This window comes from Elgaria multicarinata, chromosome 2 (assembly GCF_023053635.1).
Source record: "Elgaria multicarinata webbii isolate HBS135686 ecotype San Diego chromosome 2, rElgMul1.1.pri, whole genome shotgun sequence".
Taxonomy (NCBI): domain Eukaryota; kingdom Metazoa; phylum Chordata; class Lepidosauria; order Squamata; family Anguidae; genus Elgaria; species Elgaria multicarinata.
The window spans coordinates 71,489,762-71,506,411 of NC_086172.1; the positions used below are offsets into that span (position 1 = coordinate 71,489,762).

Consider the following 16,650-nt stretch of genomic DNA (forward strand, 5'->3'; position numbering starts at 1 on the left):
GCCTCTTGAACTAGGGCAGTATAAAATCTCATTCTCCTGTCTTTGAGTGAGTTCGGTATCAGTCCAAACACATACATGGCATCACCTTACTCCTGTTGCTGTTCTGGGATCCAGATAACCTTTTCTGATAGCTGTATTGGCTGAGTAAAATCATTAACTCCAAAGACAGAGACTGAGCATGTTCTTTTCTTGCCAGCTCTGTAGATCTTTCGCTCCACTGCAGGTTGTCCTTAATAAACACAATTACAGCCTTTCCTTCCTTGTATTTCAGTCTGATTTGTGTGCTAAATAACACATGGGATAAAATCTGGACAGCTTCTTTAGATAAATTTAAATCTAAATTTAAATTTCTCTTGTCCACCATTTGAATAAGATAATGAAATTTGATGGGAAGTGTGGGCAGAAAAATGAGACCAGGGCCAGATCAACACCAAAGGTTAGAACACGATGAAAGTGGTTTGAAAATGGTATATGGAGTGTGTCATGGGCCACAACACTTGTCAGTACACTTCAGTACTGTTCTAAAGCAGTAGTATAGATCTAGCCTTGGTTTTAGTTTGTAGAATTGAGCATATTCTGTAAACGTTTTATAGGATTTAAAGGTAGTACAAATTTAGGCTACTTTAACAGAAGCATAGTGCTTAGATCACCCCCTCCCCACCCAATCTGGTGCTCTCCAAATATTTTTTGACTTCAACTCCCATTAGCCCCAGACAGCATAGCAAATGGTCAGGAATCCTGGGTTTTTAATTCTAATGCTATAAAAACAAATAGGATGTAAACTCGTTATGTGCTCAGAAGCTATGGATGGTAGTTATACCTGACCCAAGTATCAACTGTGTTTCTTTACTGAGTTAAAACAAGTCATGTGTTTTCTATCTGCTAACAAAATTAAATTGATCTAAGCTTCATCCAGGGTACTTTTCCTTTGCAGGTCTTCCAAGGGAACACCAATGCCGACAGCATTGTACAGCACAAGTTTCTGCACTCTGTTAAAGCTCGCTTTGTGCGCTTCATTCCTCTGACGTGGAACCCAACCGGGAAAATAGGCCTGCGGGTTGACGTTTTTGGGTGTACATACAGTAAGTGTTTCTTATGCTATGTCAGAAATGTCACCTTTCTACTGAATTTATGGGTAGCATATGGTAAACCTGCCAGGAAGACACCTCTGTTGCAAAACTATTGCACACAGCTCCAACTTGGTTGTCACCAGCTGTAGACTCAATAGGAAGCTGTAGGCACTCCAAGCATCAGTTGAGTTACATATGTAATATATGGATGATGATGATGATGATGATGATGATGATGATGATGATGATGATTTTAACATAGCTGCTTGAGCTCTTTTCATGTCTTATTTTTTTTAGGTACCCACTTAAAAATGGAATCTGTAATTCCGGTGCAGAATTATAATATCAACAACCATTTTTAAAGTTTATTTTTGTTTCTACACATGGGAAAGCCACCTTTAAATAAATATTTAATAATGGAGGATCATGTGTCTATGATTGCCTTTAAATATAATCCAGTCATGACTTAAAAAAAAAATCATACATACAAGTTCTTATTGCAATAGTTTTATTCCACAAATATGAATTAATTTTCCCTAACAAGCAAGCAACTTAATTTCATGGTATACATACATATTGTGGAAGCAGGATCTTTAATGAAAAAATGCCCAATAAACACTTCAAAAAACAGCAAGATCATTTATTTGGGAGAATACTGAGTTGGATCACATTGGGAAAATAAATAATCAAAGTTCAGAATTCATAGGTATTTTGTCTCCTATATTGTTCATGAGTATTGTCAGAAACATTGGGTCAAATAGTATAAACAATGTACAAGAGAAGATCTTTGCTATATACACTATATCATAGCCCCTGACCCTAGACTCCCACAGCGCTCAAAGGCACACTCATATGTGGACAACCTCCTTGCCACTTTCCCTGCAGGAAAACCTTCCATACTTTCTCCCAAATCTTTCTGGTCAAAGGAAAGCACCACCCTCTAATTAAAAATATGCTTTCCCAGCAACCCCTCCGTCTCCTAGACCTCACAGATGCCAAAGGATTCAGAATCAAGCAAGGGCCATTTAAGAAACGAGGTGGGCCCTAATATAGAGCAGGCCATGCTTGCCTTTATCAGCCCTCAGATGGCTTCAGCTCCCTGATGAGGCAACATCTTTCAATAGCTCAGTCAGCAGAGCCCACTGAGAACTTGCTGGGATCCTGATTTCTACTTTGAGTGGCTGTGTGATTGGAAAAATGAGTGTGAAAGAGCTAGCTCACCACTCCTGTACATGCTGTCTAATTTTCCTAATTACTCTTGCCAGAAGTGAGTTGTTGTGATGTCCAAACCCAGTGAGAGGTGGGCTGGTTAAGAATCACACAGCAACCTACAATCGACCCCAGCCACCCACCTTGCCAGGTTCGGATGTCATGACAAACCATGCCTAGAGAAGAAGGTACTTAGGGAAATCTTCCAGCGTGTGACTTCCATGTTTGGAGTAGTTCACAAGGCACTGTGGCTTCTTAACCACCCTCATATTGTGTTTATGTATGTCGGCCAAGCTCCTCAGCTGAGGTGTGATCAGCTCAACAGGAAGAGGCCACCTTCTATGCATTAGGCCATTTTCCATGCTAAGGCAAGGAGTATATCCCAGGGATCATCCCGAGACCATGGGAAAAATTGGAATTAAAGGGTAGGGCAATATCCTGGGGCAAGGGAGGGATTGTCCCTTCCTGTTCCTGGGATGCCCTGTGCATCATGTGGACACAAAGGGATGATCCTAGGAAGATCCCTGGGGTATCGCCCCATGTAGACATGCCCCTTGTGTCAAATCATTATGATCCCATCACAGTAACACTATATCCGTCTTGCATATTTCTACCATGTAGGATACACAATGGCATTCGTTGCAGTGTTTTGGATAATGTGGAATAAAAAGCAGGAAATTACACATTCATATACAGCTTTCATAGTGTTATGTGCCCCAACAATTATCAATGTGCTTTAGTACCCTTATAGAGCAGTAGCGTAGATCTAACCCAGATTCTAGGTGCAAATCTTTGGCACAAATTAAGACTTGATTCAAATGTACCAGCAAGAAGAGAGGTTGCCTATTAACACATTGTTTTGTCAATAGGCAACTTCTCACCAAATCTCAAGCCATTTAGGTCTGTCTTTCTCCCCTCCCATCCTTCCAAATCTATCTAGTTCCTAAGTTCTACACATGATTTTTAGTACCGTCTCAGTTCATAGTTCCCACTGTAAATATGATTTTTAATCTAATATCTTGCCCAGGATGTAGCCCATACTCCTTCTGAAAAATACATCCAGTATTTAAAACTATTGAGAGTCTAATGGATAGCAGATTGGATTGGGGGCTATGGTAATTTTATATACCAGCCTGAGTTCAAACCTTGGTCCTTTTGTGTGGGTTTGGTAACTGATGCAATGTTACTAATGCAAGATTAGAGCCTATTCAGGAAGTGTATGCAGAAATCTCCATAAGTTCCACATAAACTTCCTGAATAGCTATCCACCCAATGGTTAGCTTTTCATATTCAAATATCTCATTGAAATTAAAGATAGATGAATCTGTCAGTTTTGCTTTCCCCACATTTGAAGTTTTTAAATTACAAGTTCTTTCTCTACTGGATATGAAGAAATTCTTCATATGGTAAATTCTTATCAAATGCAAACTGAAACTAAATAGTCACCCATCTGCACTGGTCAAATTCAATAGGTATAGCTATTCCACGCATGGACAGGATCACGATGTACCTTCCTGCCATAAAGGTTACAAGCCTACCAGAAAAAAGGGGGGTAGTAATTTGAATCCAGCCCCACAAACATAGAGATTCAAACACAGACTGTTAAGAGCAAAGCACAATAATAATAACAACAACAACAACAACAACAACAACAACAACAATGTATTTCTTACCCGCCTATCCATTTTGATCAAGGCAGGGAACAACAGTAAACGGTAAAATACTCTAACCAGATGAAGCTGTCAGTTTAAGTATCTTCCACATTTCTTTTTCTTTCTTTCTTTTAAAAAAGCTCCCCTTCTTTTTGTCCTAAATATGAAGAAGCTTGCAAATTTTTGCAAACTCTTATCAAAACTGAACTGAAACTAACTTTTCACCCATCCCCAGTTAAAATACACAAATATCTGTAAGCATTCCATGGTGGTACAGTCTCAAGAAGACTTTATGACTTTATAACAGAATAGTCTCCTATTCTGTCTAGAGAAAAATGCTATTTCAGTTATGAAATTATGGACTTGGGCCTAGTATGGTCTACAAGCACCATGGGACCCCCCCTTTTCCAAAGATGTTTGAAAGTCTGCTGGCATTTTATCTCAAGTGCATTAGAAGAAAATGAAAAGTGATGAGCTGGACAAGGGAATAAAAGGGAACCTGATTGTGAATTAATTAGAACAGTTGGGTGACTGCCAAGAACTTACCGTTTGTTTAGGAGGAAAGCCAGGAGAACAGGGCTGTGAGTTAAGTGTCTCATTAGCACACCAAGGGTAAAATCACAGCATGTGTTTCATCAAGCACACCCTCTTCTCATTTTAAAGAAGCCCTATATAATTATGAAATGTACCAATAACTACAAACAATAGTCCATACTATCTATCTATCTATCTATCTATCTATCTATCTATCTATCTATATTAGAACAGATTGTCCTGTTCTCATGTGGGGATCAGTGTAGTCTCCCAAGCTGCTGTTTTGCCAATTGTTTTGTCAATAGGCAACGATTCTCTTTGGATATTCAGAGAAAATGAACACACCAATGGGTGAAGGAAAGTCATTTATTTAGCTTTAAAAAGAAGAAGACAATGCATTCAAATGCATGTGTTCCTTCAATCATTGGGAAGACTTATTCCAATCTTAAAATGAGCAAAGCAGATAAGAACAGTGGTAAATGGCTCCAAAAGGCCTGGACTATGGTCCCTGTCGACTACACCCAAGGAGAGGTTCTGAATTCGGAGGGTCTCAGGGAATCATATACTGTCTCCTTGATCTACCCCATTCTGGACGTGGTCTCATGACTTCATACATTCTACCAGGAGGTGGGGTGGGGGGACCCTGGCCCTAATAATGGGCACGCTGCCAGCCCAGAAGGTAACATTCTTCTCAGCCATTCCAATCAACAAGTATGTAACCTTGAGATTCTGCCAAGGCATTTATCTACCAGCTGAAGCACAGAATTAACAGTCTTAACCCTGGGAACCAGCATAGCTACCCCCCCCCCATCAGCTTAACCAACAGGCACTCTGGATATGGGGAGAGGAATTGATGCACCACTGACTCCTCAATATCTTCCATTCCCCCCACACACACACTACAGCTTCTCCATCTCAATCAACTGAGTGCCTTATCTCTCAGCCTGAATGTTCTTATCTCTGAATGCTATGATGAGGGTTCTCCTTTTCCTGGCCTCTCAGGGTTCTTTAATTCCCCAACGGAAGCTTAACCTGGCTAGCAGCCTGCTTTTCCCTTTGGGTTCTCTTCTCTTTATAGCTACACCTGGTGGAATTCTCTGTTGTGAAAAATAGTACTTCCAGACAGACTGAGATTTATTGAATTGTCCTTCACATTTTTAATAAATAGCAGACTCTGTTACAATGTAATAACACAATTCTATGCATGTTTAGACAGAAAAGGCCCTACCGTTCCCAGCATGGCCCAGCCAGCTGTGTTGGTTGGGGAATGCTGGGAGTTATAGGACTTTTTTTCTAAGTATGCATAAGATTGCACCCAAGTTTGCGTGATACAAAACATGGTTCCTAAATAGAAGGTTTTATAGTATGTAAATTGATTCAAAATTAGTCGATTAATCAATTGGCTGGTGCAAGCCATATAATTAATCTGCTTAAATGCTTTAATCAGATGACAAGTATGGAACAAAGGAGAGGAAAGTCAGGGAGAAGTTGCCTACATGGTAAAACAGAAAATTAAATTAAAATAGAAAATAAATTGGGGCTACTTGAAAATGCTTGGGAGAAAATATTCCTGTCCCCTCAAGAAGTCTATTGATTGAACATCTGTTATTTGTAGAGTGCTATGCACGTAAATAATGTGATGGTGATGGTGATGGTGGTGATGATGGTGATGATGGTGGTGATGCTCTCAGTAGTCTTAGAATGGGTGAGACATAGGTCCAGAGCAATATTGCTATGCTCATGTTCATTCCATTGTTAATTTTTCTTCATTATTCAGATGTTATACTCTCCATATGATTAAGATAGCTTGAGGAGAGAGGGGGGGGTCTGTACTACTAGCGTGCCCCTGCTGTCACAGACCCTGCAGGTTCAAAACTCACCCCTAAATGCCTGCAATTAGGAAACCTGCTGAATGCTGTGAGGATGCTCTCCCTGGGACTGGGAAGCCTGATCACACAAGGTTCCCAAGTGCAGAGATCGCCCACTCACATTCAGCAGGCTATTGGCCATGCTGGCTAGGGTTGATAGGAATTAAAGTCGAAAACATCTGGACGGAACCAGGCTGGGGAAGGCTTGCATAGGGACTTGGCTGGCAGGGGACACGATGACAGGAATGGGCCAGCATGTGTGGTCTCTCTCTCTCTCTCTCTCTCTCTCTCTCTCTCTCTCTCTCTCTCTCTCTCTCCCCATCTGAGCTTAACTTTCAAGCTAGATTGTAAATTAATTTTTGTGAACCGCCCAGAGAGCTCCAGCTATATATAAATGTAATAAATAAATAAATAATAAATAAATAAATAAATAATAGTTGTTCTTTCTAGGGTTTGCTACCCGTTGCAGAATATCAAGAAGCCAATATCCCCCATCATTACCCTTGGCAGAAAAGCTTGGAGCAAGCATTTTCTCCTCCCATCACCTTTACCCCAGAAGCTAGCAGCTTTCCCCTTTGCAACTGAACTTCACTCAGCTTGAAACCCATACGTTCCAAGGCTTATTGAGAGAGAGAATGCAGGGATGGGCACTTTTCACTCTGCATTAAAGCAAATAACAACAACAACAACAACAACAATAACAATGGTCAATAAGACTATATATATATATATTTTTATATACATATATATATATATATATATATATATATATATGTATATGTATATTACAAGCGTGGAGATTATTTACTACCTAGTCCCAAACAGCAGTCTGATCATGATGACATGACAAACAAACAGAATTATATCAGGAGACATGTGGAGACAAATGGCACATTGATTGCTTGGGATGCCAAGAAGGGAAATGGGTTATCTTTATATTTCAAAAAGGGCTTGTTAGCTTATCACTAGCAAATTGTGCTGACTGGTGGTAGTATTTTTTTTCCTTAAAAAAAAAAAATAGAGCAAGATTTATGGCCACACTTCAAATGCTGATTGTATTCCACAAGTAGGTAATGGTCTAAAAGGCATCAGCACAATCCAGAATAAATTCTGATAACTGGCTAGGAAGAAGTTGCTGGGGGGTCGGGAGAACATTGTAATCCAATGATTCCAGCAAACTCTTACTCTGATTCTACCTTGTGGGGGGCTGAGCTGCAGAGAATAAAATTTTGATATTCTGCTTTTTTGAGAAAATGATTGTGCAAGCCTCTCTTATACCACCTCTTTTCCCCTCTCTCTTTCACTGTCTTTCATGCCATGAAATAAAATTAATGTACTGTGGAGAAATGCTTATGGACTGAAAGAAGGGATAGTTCAAGTCTTGATAACCCAGAGATTAAGATAAAATGAATAAAATAACTTCCGGGATTGGGCTGACTGAACAAGGAAGCAACCTAATTGGTTCCTCAGCTTAGCATTTTTTGGGGGATATCAATGAGCAGTATTATGGGAGAGCACCATCTCAGCTTCCTCTGAGATATTGCAGGAATCATATTACATGTCTTGTGGGTCATACAATGCAGCTACTTTAGAAAAAGAAAACATTAGTAAAATATCTTAGTTCAAGAGTAGGCAATCCTTGGTGCTTCTATCACTAATACCCAAAAGATAATGTGCAGCTTCTTTTGTTCTCCCTTAACATACATTTTTTTCCTGATATCAAAAAAAGATGGAAGAAGCAGTGGGAAAACACAGGAAGACTACAAATGGAAGATGTTGACATTTGGACCCCCTGTAAAATTCCATGAATGAGGCACTCTGAGTGCACAGTAAACGTCTCGTTTGGAAGCACCCTTAGACAAAGATTGGCAACTACTACCATGAGATAGAAATGTTCTAGAGTTTGGAGATATATACGTTGCTGTCCACAACTTACACAGCTTGGTATCTGGGTTCCTAGAGGAGCACATACTCCCACGTGAATCTTCCCATGGACCAAGGTTCTCTTCAGAGGACCTTCTTCAGGTGCCCCAGTGTCTGTAGTGAGGTGTATAGCAAGAGGAGAAAGAGGTTTTTCAAATGGGATACCCCATTAATGGGATGCTCTCCCCAGGAATGCTGTGATGGTGTCTTTTCACACCCTGATGTCTTTTGAGCACAGGCAAAGACCTTTAAAAGCCTGAGATTATTTTTTAAAGAAACTTTCAGTGACATGTTTTATGTTGCCTTTGTATATCCTATAGTCTCTGTGTGTGTGTCTTTGATTTACTGATTCTCTTAAATACCCCCATTAAGGGCCTTCCTAGATGAGGGTTTAGCCCGGTTCGAGGCCTGGGCTCCATGCTGTGCATGCAGATGATGCACAAGGGGATCCCAGGGTCAGGCCGGGCTAAACCCTTCCTTGACCTGGGATAACTGGATCCACTTGCAGCCTGGTTTTTCCACACGGAAGGTCTAGCTAGTTCCGTGGCTTTTCCCAGCTGCCTCTATCTGGCTCTCTAGAGCTTATATTATTCTGGAGAGGGCATGGCTGGCCAGCTGGCAAACATAGACCCTGCTAGAAGGTCACATTTGCTAACCTATCTTTCTGAATGCTTTGTCTAAATGCTCCCATGACCTCTCCCCTACCTTTTTTCTTTGCCTTCAGAAATCTGAGATGCAGAGCCCCTTAATGAGAGTCAATGGTCTCTGTAGCTATGGATTTACCTTTTTTGAACTCTGTTTCCTGTCAAGTGCATGATTTTTACATGTATACAACTTTTACTCTGTTTAAGTAGAAGACAATAATTTTGTGGTCATGCAAACCTTCATCAATGACTTTGACTTCTCAGAGTGTTAGCTTTATAGGTGCCCTGTGGTTGTTTTATACAGGGTTCTTCATTCCCCCACATATTTCATGTCTTCAGTACAGCAGACATCCGGCCCACCCCAATGATACTGCTGCTCTGCTGATGACATGGACTCGGATGTGCAAAATATGTTGTTGTCAAGTAACAGTGAACTGTTAAAATGTCTATATCCCCATTCTGGTATGGAGATTCCCCCACCCCCAAGTTTGGATCATTTTCCATAGTTAGCTGTTCCCTGTCTTGTTATTAGGCAGACATTATATTTCTGTGTGCCATTTGCAATTTTCTCACTACCCCTGAGTTTACCACCCAGTGTGACAGATTGTTGGCATTAACCTTTATTGAACTGAAATCTGTTTACTAAAATCCTCTCTCAGCCTTAAGTGAAATGCCTAAACAGAAATGACAACTCCCACTAGAATCTGTGGGTATGATGCAAAAAACAAACAAGCAAAAAAAGCACAATTCATTTGGCTGCAAGTATTAGGGGAATTGTTTCCACCTTTGCTGGACCCCTTGCTTTGGAATAACCACCCACCAATTAATCACTTTTCTTTTGCTGGTTCACTGGGGAGAGGGAAGAAGTTTATGTGAAGAGAAAACTAATACAGAATGAGCATCTGAAGATTTAATACAATGTAACAAGCACAAAGATTGTATCAGTCAATATCGTAATTGCATCTTAAAAAGAACAAGAAGACAGAGCGAAAAAAGATATAAATGAGAGCATTGTTTCTAAGCAGAACATAGATGGCCATTCCTATACTGCAGTGTAAAACAACCTGTTTCAGGCAGCACCATGAGGGGGAGATAGATGAAGGTAGGAATTGGTGTCGGGATGTGCAACACTGCTTCATAGAATGGGGCTCTGCTTCAGGTTGCAAAATATGCTGGGTTGGCATGGAATTTAAAGTGTCATCAGACAAGCATTTTATTGCATGCTCATTACTGGGCACTCACAGGTCCTTTTCACGATGTTGTCTGCCTTCCATTTGTTTCCCGCCCCTTCTAGCTTTCCTCCCATAACGTAAAAAAATACCCAGTAAGTCCAATTTATTTTTAGAGACGGAACTTGCCACTATCTCCTGCTTGTGCAGGAGAAGTGGTTCGATAAAAGTGGTCCACTGAATGCGCCACGTGCACGTTGTTCACTTCCTCTTTCTTCTCTGTGAGAAAGAGGAATTATTGAGCAACAAAAGCAGTGTAGGAGAAGCGAGGGTAAAGGACCGTGATTTCCCCCCCATCTGATGGAGTGCTTAGAGGACACGTTCAAGAATATTTATAACAAATCCCTAAGGATTCACAGATTTGGCCCACTAGGCATGTAGTATCAAAATATATATTGCACCATTTAGACTGCTGTTGTGTAACTTGCTAGGATTCACCAGATAAAGTTAATAAGGCACTCCATAATATTGAGGTTTTGTATCCTATTGAATTCCCAAAAGTTGAAGCCTAATCTAGGGTGACCATATGAAAAGGACGACAGGGCTTCTGTGTTTTTAACAATTGTTTTGAAAAGGGCATTTCAGCAGGTGCCATTTGTATGCATGCAGCACCTGGTGAAATCCCCCCTTCATCACAACAGTTTAAGTGGCAGAAACCCTGCCTAGCTAGATCAGATACAAAAGAAGGCAGGGCTCCTGCTGCTTTAACTGTTGCGATGAAGGGGAAAATTCACCAGGTGCTGCATGCATACAAATGGCACCTGCTGAAATGCCCTTTTCAATATAACTGTATTGAAATACAGGAGCCCTGTCCTCCTTGCCATATGGTCATCCTAGCCTAATGTACACTTTATAGCTGCTAAATGGAGAAGACTGAAGTGGCACCAGTTATCATTACAGAGAGCTGCTTGTGTGTATGAGGTTCACTCTTCTACAAGTTTCAAAATTACAAAGGAAAGGTTCACATGGAGACATGACAAGGTCTGTCTGAATTTTTGCAGTGAGCCACTGCACATTAACAACTCACTATTATGTTGTGTTAATAATGATGATAATGATGATGATGATGATGATAATTTTATTTATTACCCACCTTTCCCTTTGTATGAGCTCAGTAATTCATGCAACAGTAAGTAATTCATGCAACAGTAAGGTAAGGTTAGAGTTACTTTCCCATGTTGTACCGGACAAACTTCATCCACACAGAGAATTATATTCTTGGTAAAATATCAAATGCACCCATCTCTTACCCTGAAGAAAGCAAAAAACAAAACAAAATTAGAGGTACTTGCTTGATATTGATATGAAATACAGCTCTCTCTCTGTGTGTGCCTTCTGCTTAATGTCTATCTGCTTTCTTTCCGCTGTAGAATCTGATATTGCTGACTTTGATGGGAGGAGCTCCCTCCTCTACAGATTCAACCAAAAATTGATGAGTACCTTCAAAGATGTTGTTTCCCTGAAGTTCAAGAGCATGCAGGGAGATGGGGTCCTGTTTCATGGAGAAGGGCAGCGTGGAGACTACATCACACTGGAGCTGCAGAATGGGAAGCTTTCTTTGCACATCAACTTGGGTATGTTCAGACATTTCAGTATATCTTGTCCCAAGGTGGTGGTGGTGGTGGTTTCCTTTAGTCTGCAGGCACTAAAGTCAATCTATAATAATAATAATAATAATAATAATAATAATAATAATAATAATAATAATAATAATAATAATAATAATAATAGAAAAGGGAGTAATATAATGGCATGGATACATATATATATATTGTTTTGTTATGACACATTTTTATTTCAAGGTGGGTTTTCTAGTATGGTCCAGCAATCTGAAGGGTTACGTCTTCAGTCTTGTTCATCTGCACATGAACAAATCTATACCCAGCGCTTGATGCTGTACAAGCTTTTCATGTGTAGACTCTCTGCATGATCTGCATTCTGCATTTTTGAAGATTTGGTAGTAAAAGATGCTAGTACATACTAATATCACTGCTAGTGGAGTAGTTTTTAGGTGTGCTGTTGACCAGCTGTATTTGGTATCTGATCATGCTCGGGAAAATAATATGCATGTTATGTTAACTACATAGAATTAGCATTTGCCGCTTACATGCAATCTTTTGGCCAATCCGTTACTTTCAATAAGGCTTGAACAAGTTATCACCAAACTATGTACTTTATCCATTAAGATAAAAAGATCTTGGATTGCAATTCTTTGCCTGATTGTTGTGTGTAGTTAGGATCCCACGCAAGTCAGTAAGATGTACTGACTGATTCTATGCATTGTGAACACTTAAGCCTCTGATTCTATCAATGTCAATACTGTTTTCAGTGTTAATTGCACTGCAGTCTTGGAAGCACAAATGACTTGCTGTATGATTGAATCCTGAGACCCTGTTCTTATTCAGTGGGATTTAGGACATGCAGTGCAATCCTAAGCAAATTTTCTCAGAAGTATGGGATTGAATCCCTAATAGGTATAATTAAGATTGCAGCCTCAAATGTGCTTGTGTTTGTGCTGGATCGTCCATTTACAGCGCAAGCCTATATATGACAACTCAAAAGCAAGTCTTGTTGATTGCAATGGGGATGCACTCCCAGGTAAGTGGGTCTGGGATTACAGCCTCAGAGGTGTTTACTTTCAGCCATGCTGCTTGCCTGACATTAATTTGTAAGGAGGCCCTGATTGCATTTGACTTAGCTTGGCTGTGCCTTCCACATTCCTCTTTACCTGCTCACTTCTTCTAAAGCCATAGGCAGTGTGCTTTCACTTTGATGTAGGTTAATTTGCTTAGAAATGTGTATCATTTTCAATCTCTGTAGCTGCTTTCATGCATTGTCTGCTTCAGTACATGTTGATTACTGCAAACCAATAAAAATAGCTTGTTATGCTGATAGCCTGTCGGAAAATGTGGTGATTTTATTTAGGTTTTGTTAATTTCTGTTCTTTTGGAAATACAATTTAAGCACCATTCATTTTCAAAACAGGATAAGCACAGTGAAACTAGCATTTACTAGTTCAAATAATAATTGATCTTGAGCCAAGATATGAGGTGTGTTGTGATTGTGCTTTACACTTAAACCAGGGAAACCTTACTGATAAAGATTTGAAACAAAGAATACGTTTTATAACAAAATATACAAGAATATCCAGACGCTTGACTCTTGTTACAGAATGGAGAAAAAAATCCATCTCAGCTTGGACTCCCAGCTAGGTAAAAACAGACAAGGAAACTACAGGGAATTTTCCAAACCCTCTGCAGGGAATCAGGAGAGTGTTAGGGAAATGACAGGTGGGGTTGGAGGCCTAATGCAATGGATTTAGTGATTTGGGATTGAACAGCACCAAGGGTTGAATGTAGAGATGATAGGGAAGAACTAGAAAGGGAGAGAAAGATTAAAACACCAAGATTTACCTATTCCAGAGAAAGAGGGAAATAAAAAGGAGGGTTGAAATACAGTGGATCTCATTCCCAGGTTCAGGGTTGTCCTTTGGTGCAATGGGGAATATGGGGTAGCACTGCTCTCTGGAATGTAGAACATTCTAAGGCTTTTTCTTGGAGAGTTTGAAGGGAATCACAAGGCTGTGTTTTCTTTAGGAGCCCAGACTGAACCAACAGAAAAATAACAGATGTGGATGTAGGGAAGAAGTGAGTAGGTAGGGAAGGGGTGCAGGGTCTAATTTGCTTAAGGAGTGCCTTCTTCCATATGTTCCTGCTCGATTGCAAAGATAGTCTTTGAGAGCTTTTCTCTAAGCATCATCAGATGAGAGTTTTATCGCGCTCTAGTTACTGGGCACTCACAGTTCTTTGCGGGTCATTTTGATGACTCCAGCACATCTCCTGCTCCTTCTGGTCTTTTTGCCGCAACAAAATAAGACCCCAGTAAAACTTTTTTTTTGGGGGGGGGGGGAGTGAAACTTGTTGCCACTGACTTCTGAGTACAGGAAAAGCAGCGCAATAAAAATGTCCACTGAATGGGCCACGTGGTCATTGCTATGATGAAAGAGGAAGCTGTTCATCACTATTGTGGGACAGCAGCAGGGAAACACGATCCCTCCATCTGATGATGCTCTCTGTGTGCCATTACCCACAATGGTTCAATGAGCAGCTACTAGAGAAGCATTTAATGTTTAATTTGTTGTTCTGCTTGTTAATTGCAATGCTGGCTCTTTAATGTTTTCTATATTATATTATTTTTTATTTTTTATAGTTTTGTAATAGGGGTGTGTGCTCTGCACCGGAAAGTTCTGATTACTGTGAACATCCACAGAGCATTAGTGGCGCTTGTGTCCTGGCAGATCATAGGTACTTGCTTAGCCAGCTTTCTGGGACAAAATGGAGATTTTATAGTCAATGTACGTGAGGTTAGCGATGTTGGAGCAATCCGTTTTGGGGTAGAGCTCAGTGAGGTTTTGCCAGCTCAGCACCCTGCACGCACTGAGTTGGGGAAGCTTGCATTTTCCCACTTTGGGGTGGGGGTGGGGGTTGCGCAATTCCTGATTCGTGCAAATACAGCTTTGCACACATTTGTGGCTGGAGGATTTAACGAAATTACGTTTTGCACGAAATTGTGACCATAAATGGCTTAAGTTGCTTAAAATCGCAAGCGTAAATCGTCCTTCACGCCAGTATTTTAACATAAATTGCACTATTCACAGTTTTGCACAAATTGCAATTTGCGTAAATATTCCTAGTCATTAATTTTCACAAATTGCAGCTCATGGACAAAGAAAAAAAGACACAAGTTCTCATCAGGCACCCATGGACAATCTGGCAGCTTGCTCCACATGTATGCTGGGTTGGGGCAACCGGTGGGAGTCTGATGAGCAGAGTGCAAACTAGGGCTGTGCTCTGCTCTGATTTGGATCACAAATCCGGAGTGCAGAGACCCAATCTGGTGCAGGCTTCAACCTAGGCCCAGGCCTCAAAGAGGAAGGAGGCCATGGCCTACTTCCGCTTTGAGGCCTGGGCCTCAGTTGAAGCTGGCACCGGACCACAATGGAGGCAGGTAAGTGGGGGTAGGGGGGCTTACCTGGCTCCGCCCACCGCAGCAGAGCCAGGTAAGGTGGTAAGGGGCCTTATTTGGCCCCCATTTTGTCCCCCTTCACCACTTACCTGCCTCCACCGCCCACTGCAGAGGCAAGTAAGTAGGGAAGGGGGGGCAAAATCTCGATCCACTGCTCTGGATCTAGCTCTGCAGAGTGGAGCGGGGGAGGGTCAGATTGATCCAAAGCAGTTCAGGCCCAATCTAAAAGTTCCGGATCGGGCCACGAAGTGGTTTGGGGGGGTCCGTGCACAGCCCTCGTGCAAACAGGGCTTGGGGGATTTCACCTCTCCCTAGTATACCTCCAAAATAGCAGGGCAAGTGGACTTCTCAGTAACTGACACAACACCAGATTATTTTTGTGTTTCATGTGGAGTAAGTTTCATCTCACTCTGTCCTTGCCTTCAGAGCATTTTAATAATAATAATATATATATATATATATATATATATATCCACCTCTCCCTCCTGATCGTGCCAGGGTACAACACAAATGCAAATGCCATAAAATACATATAATTAAAACATTTAAAATTAATACATTATTAAAAACAGCACATTATTAAAAGGCATCTTAAAATTCAACTGTGCCTAACTCTTGGCTAACAAGGTTCTGTCATATATAACCTTCTGCCCAGGATGACCTAAGAGTGTTAAGATTATACAACTCTAGGAAGGAAGTGGAGTGAAGGGCTTGGGAAGGCAGGAAGACTTTTAGTCTTCGTTGTACTCACAATGCCATCATTAAGGACATGGCAGACCTTGGTTTGGGATGATCCCAAAATGAAAATGCATGAATTTCAATATTCTGCCAAACATTCTTAAATGAATCCATTTCCACTGGTGCCATTCCAAATGGCATAGGTATTAGCTTGCCTGCCACGACTTCTCATCTATGGCAGTGGCTTGATCCCACTCCTGGAGGGGATCTACACTAGTCAAGTTAAAACGTGTCTTACTATCATTAAGTGTGCGCTTGGTAGTATTTCGCGACATGACTTCCAGTTTGTGACGTTTTATTGTTCTCTGTTCTCTGTTTTTTAGTTTGAACTTCTCTGAAATAAGTTGTTCTATTTGGTATGATGTGGCCGATTTCATCTAATTAAATGGGTTTCCTGTAGTTCTTAATTAGCCAATCGCATTCCTGGGGGCATGTTTATGTAATTTCCATGCCCAAAGTTGGAGCTATTTTTTTCTTTCAAGCCTATTTTTGGAAGACGTTTTTAGTTTCACTTTTGGGAGGCTAATTGCTGGATTGTTTGCCAGTGGAGGATCTCGAAGAGAAGAGGAAGTGGGAGGGGAAATTGGCAGATGGGGAAAAAGAACAAATGTATTTCTTTTCTTAGTGTGGCCAAAAGGAATGCATTCCCACAGAAAGAGAAAAGTAAGTAAACGTTTTAAAACTGCTACATTTTAAATCATTCAAAAACAAAACGTTCAATGACTGTAAAAACAACGTTTCATATACTAGTGTAGATC

The 16,650-nt window shown here is 40.7% G+C and overlaps 1 protein-coding gene across 1 annotated transcript in view; it reads left to right on the forward strand.

Moving 5' to 3' along the window:
• CNTNAP5 (contactin associated protein family member 5) overlaps positions 1-16,650 on the forward strand; it is a 417,358-nt gene that overhangs the window by 165,590 nt on the left and 235,118 nt on the right. Inside the window, exons 4-5 of the mRNA XM_063116699.1 lie at positions 935-1,082; positions 11,500-11,703. Of these exons, the coding sequence (XP_062972769.1) occupies positions 935-1,082; positions 11,500-11,703 (352 nt within the window). The remainder of the gene's footprint in view (positions 1-934; positions 1,083-11,499; positions 11,704-16,650) is intronic.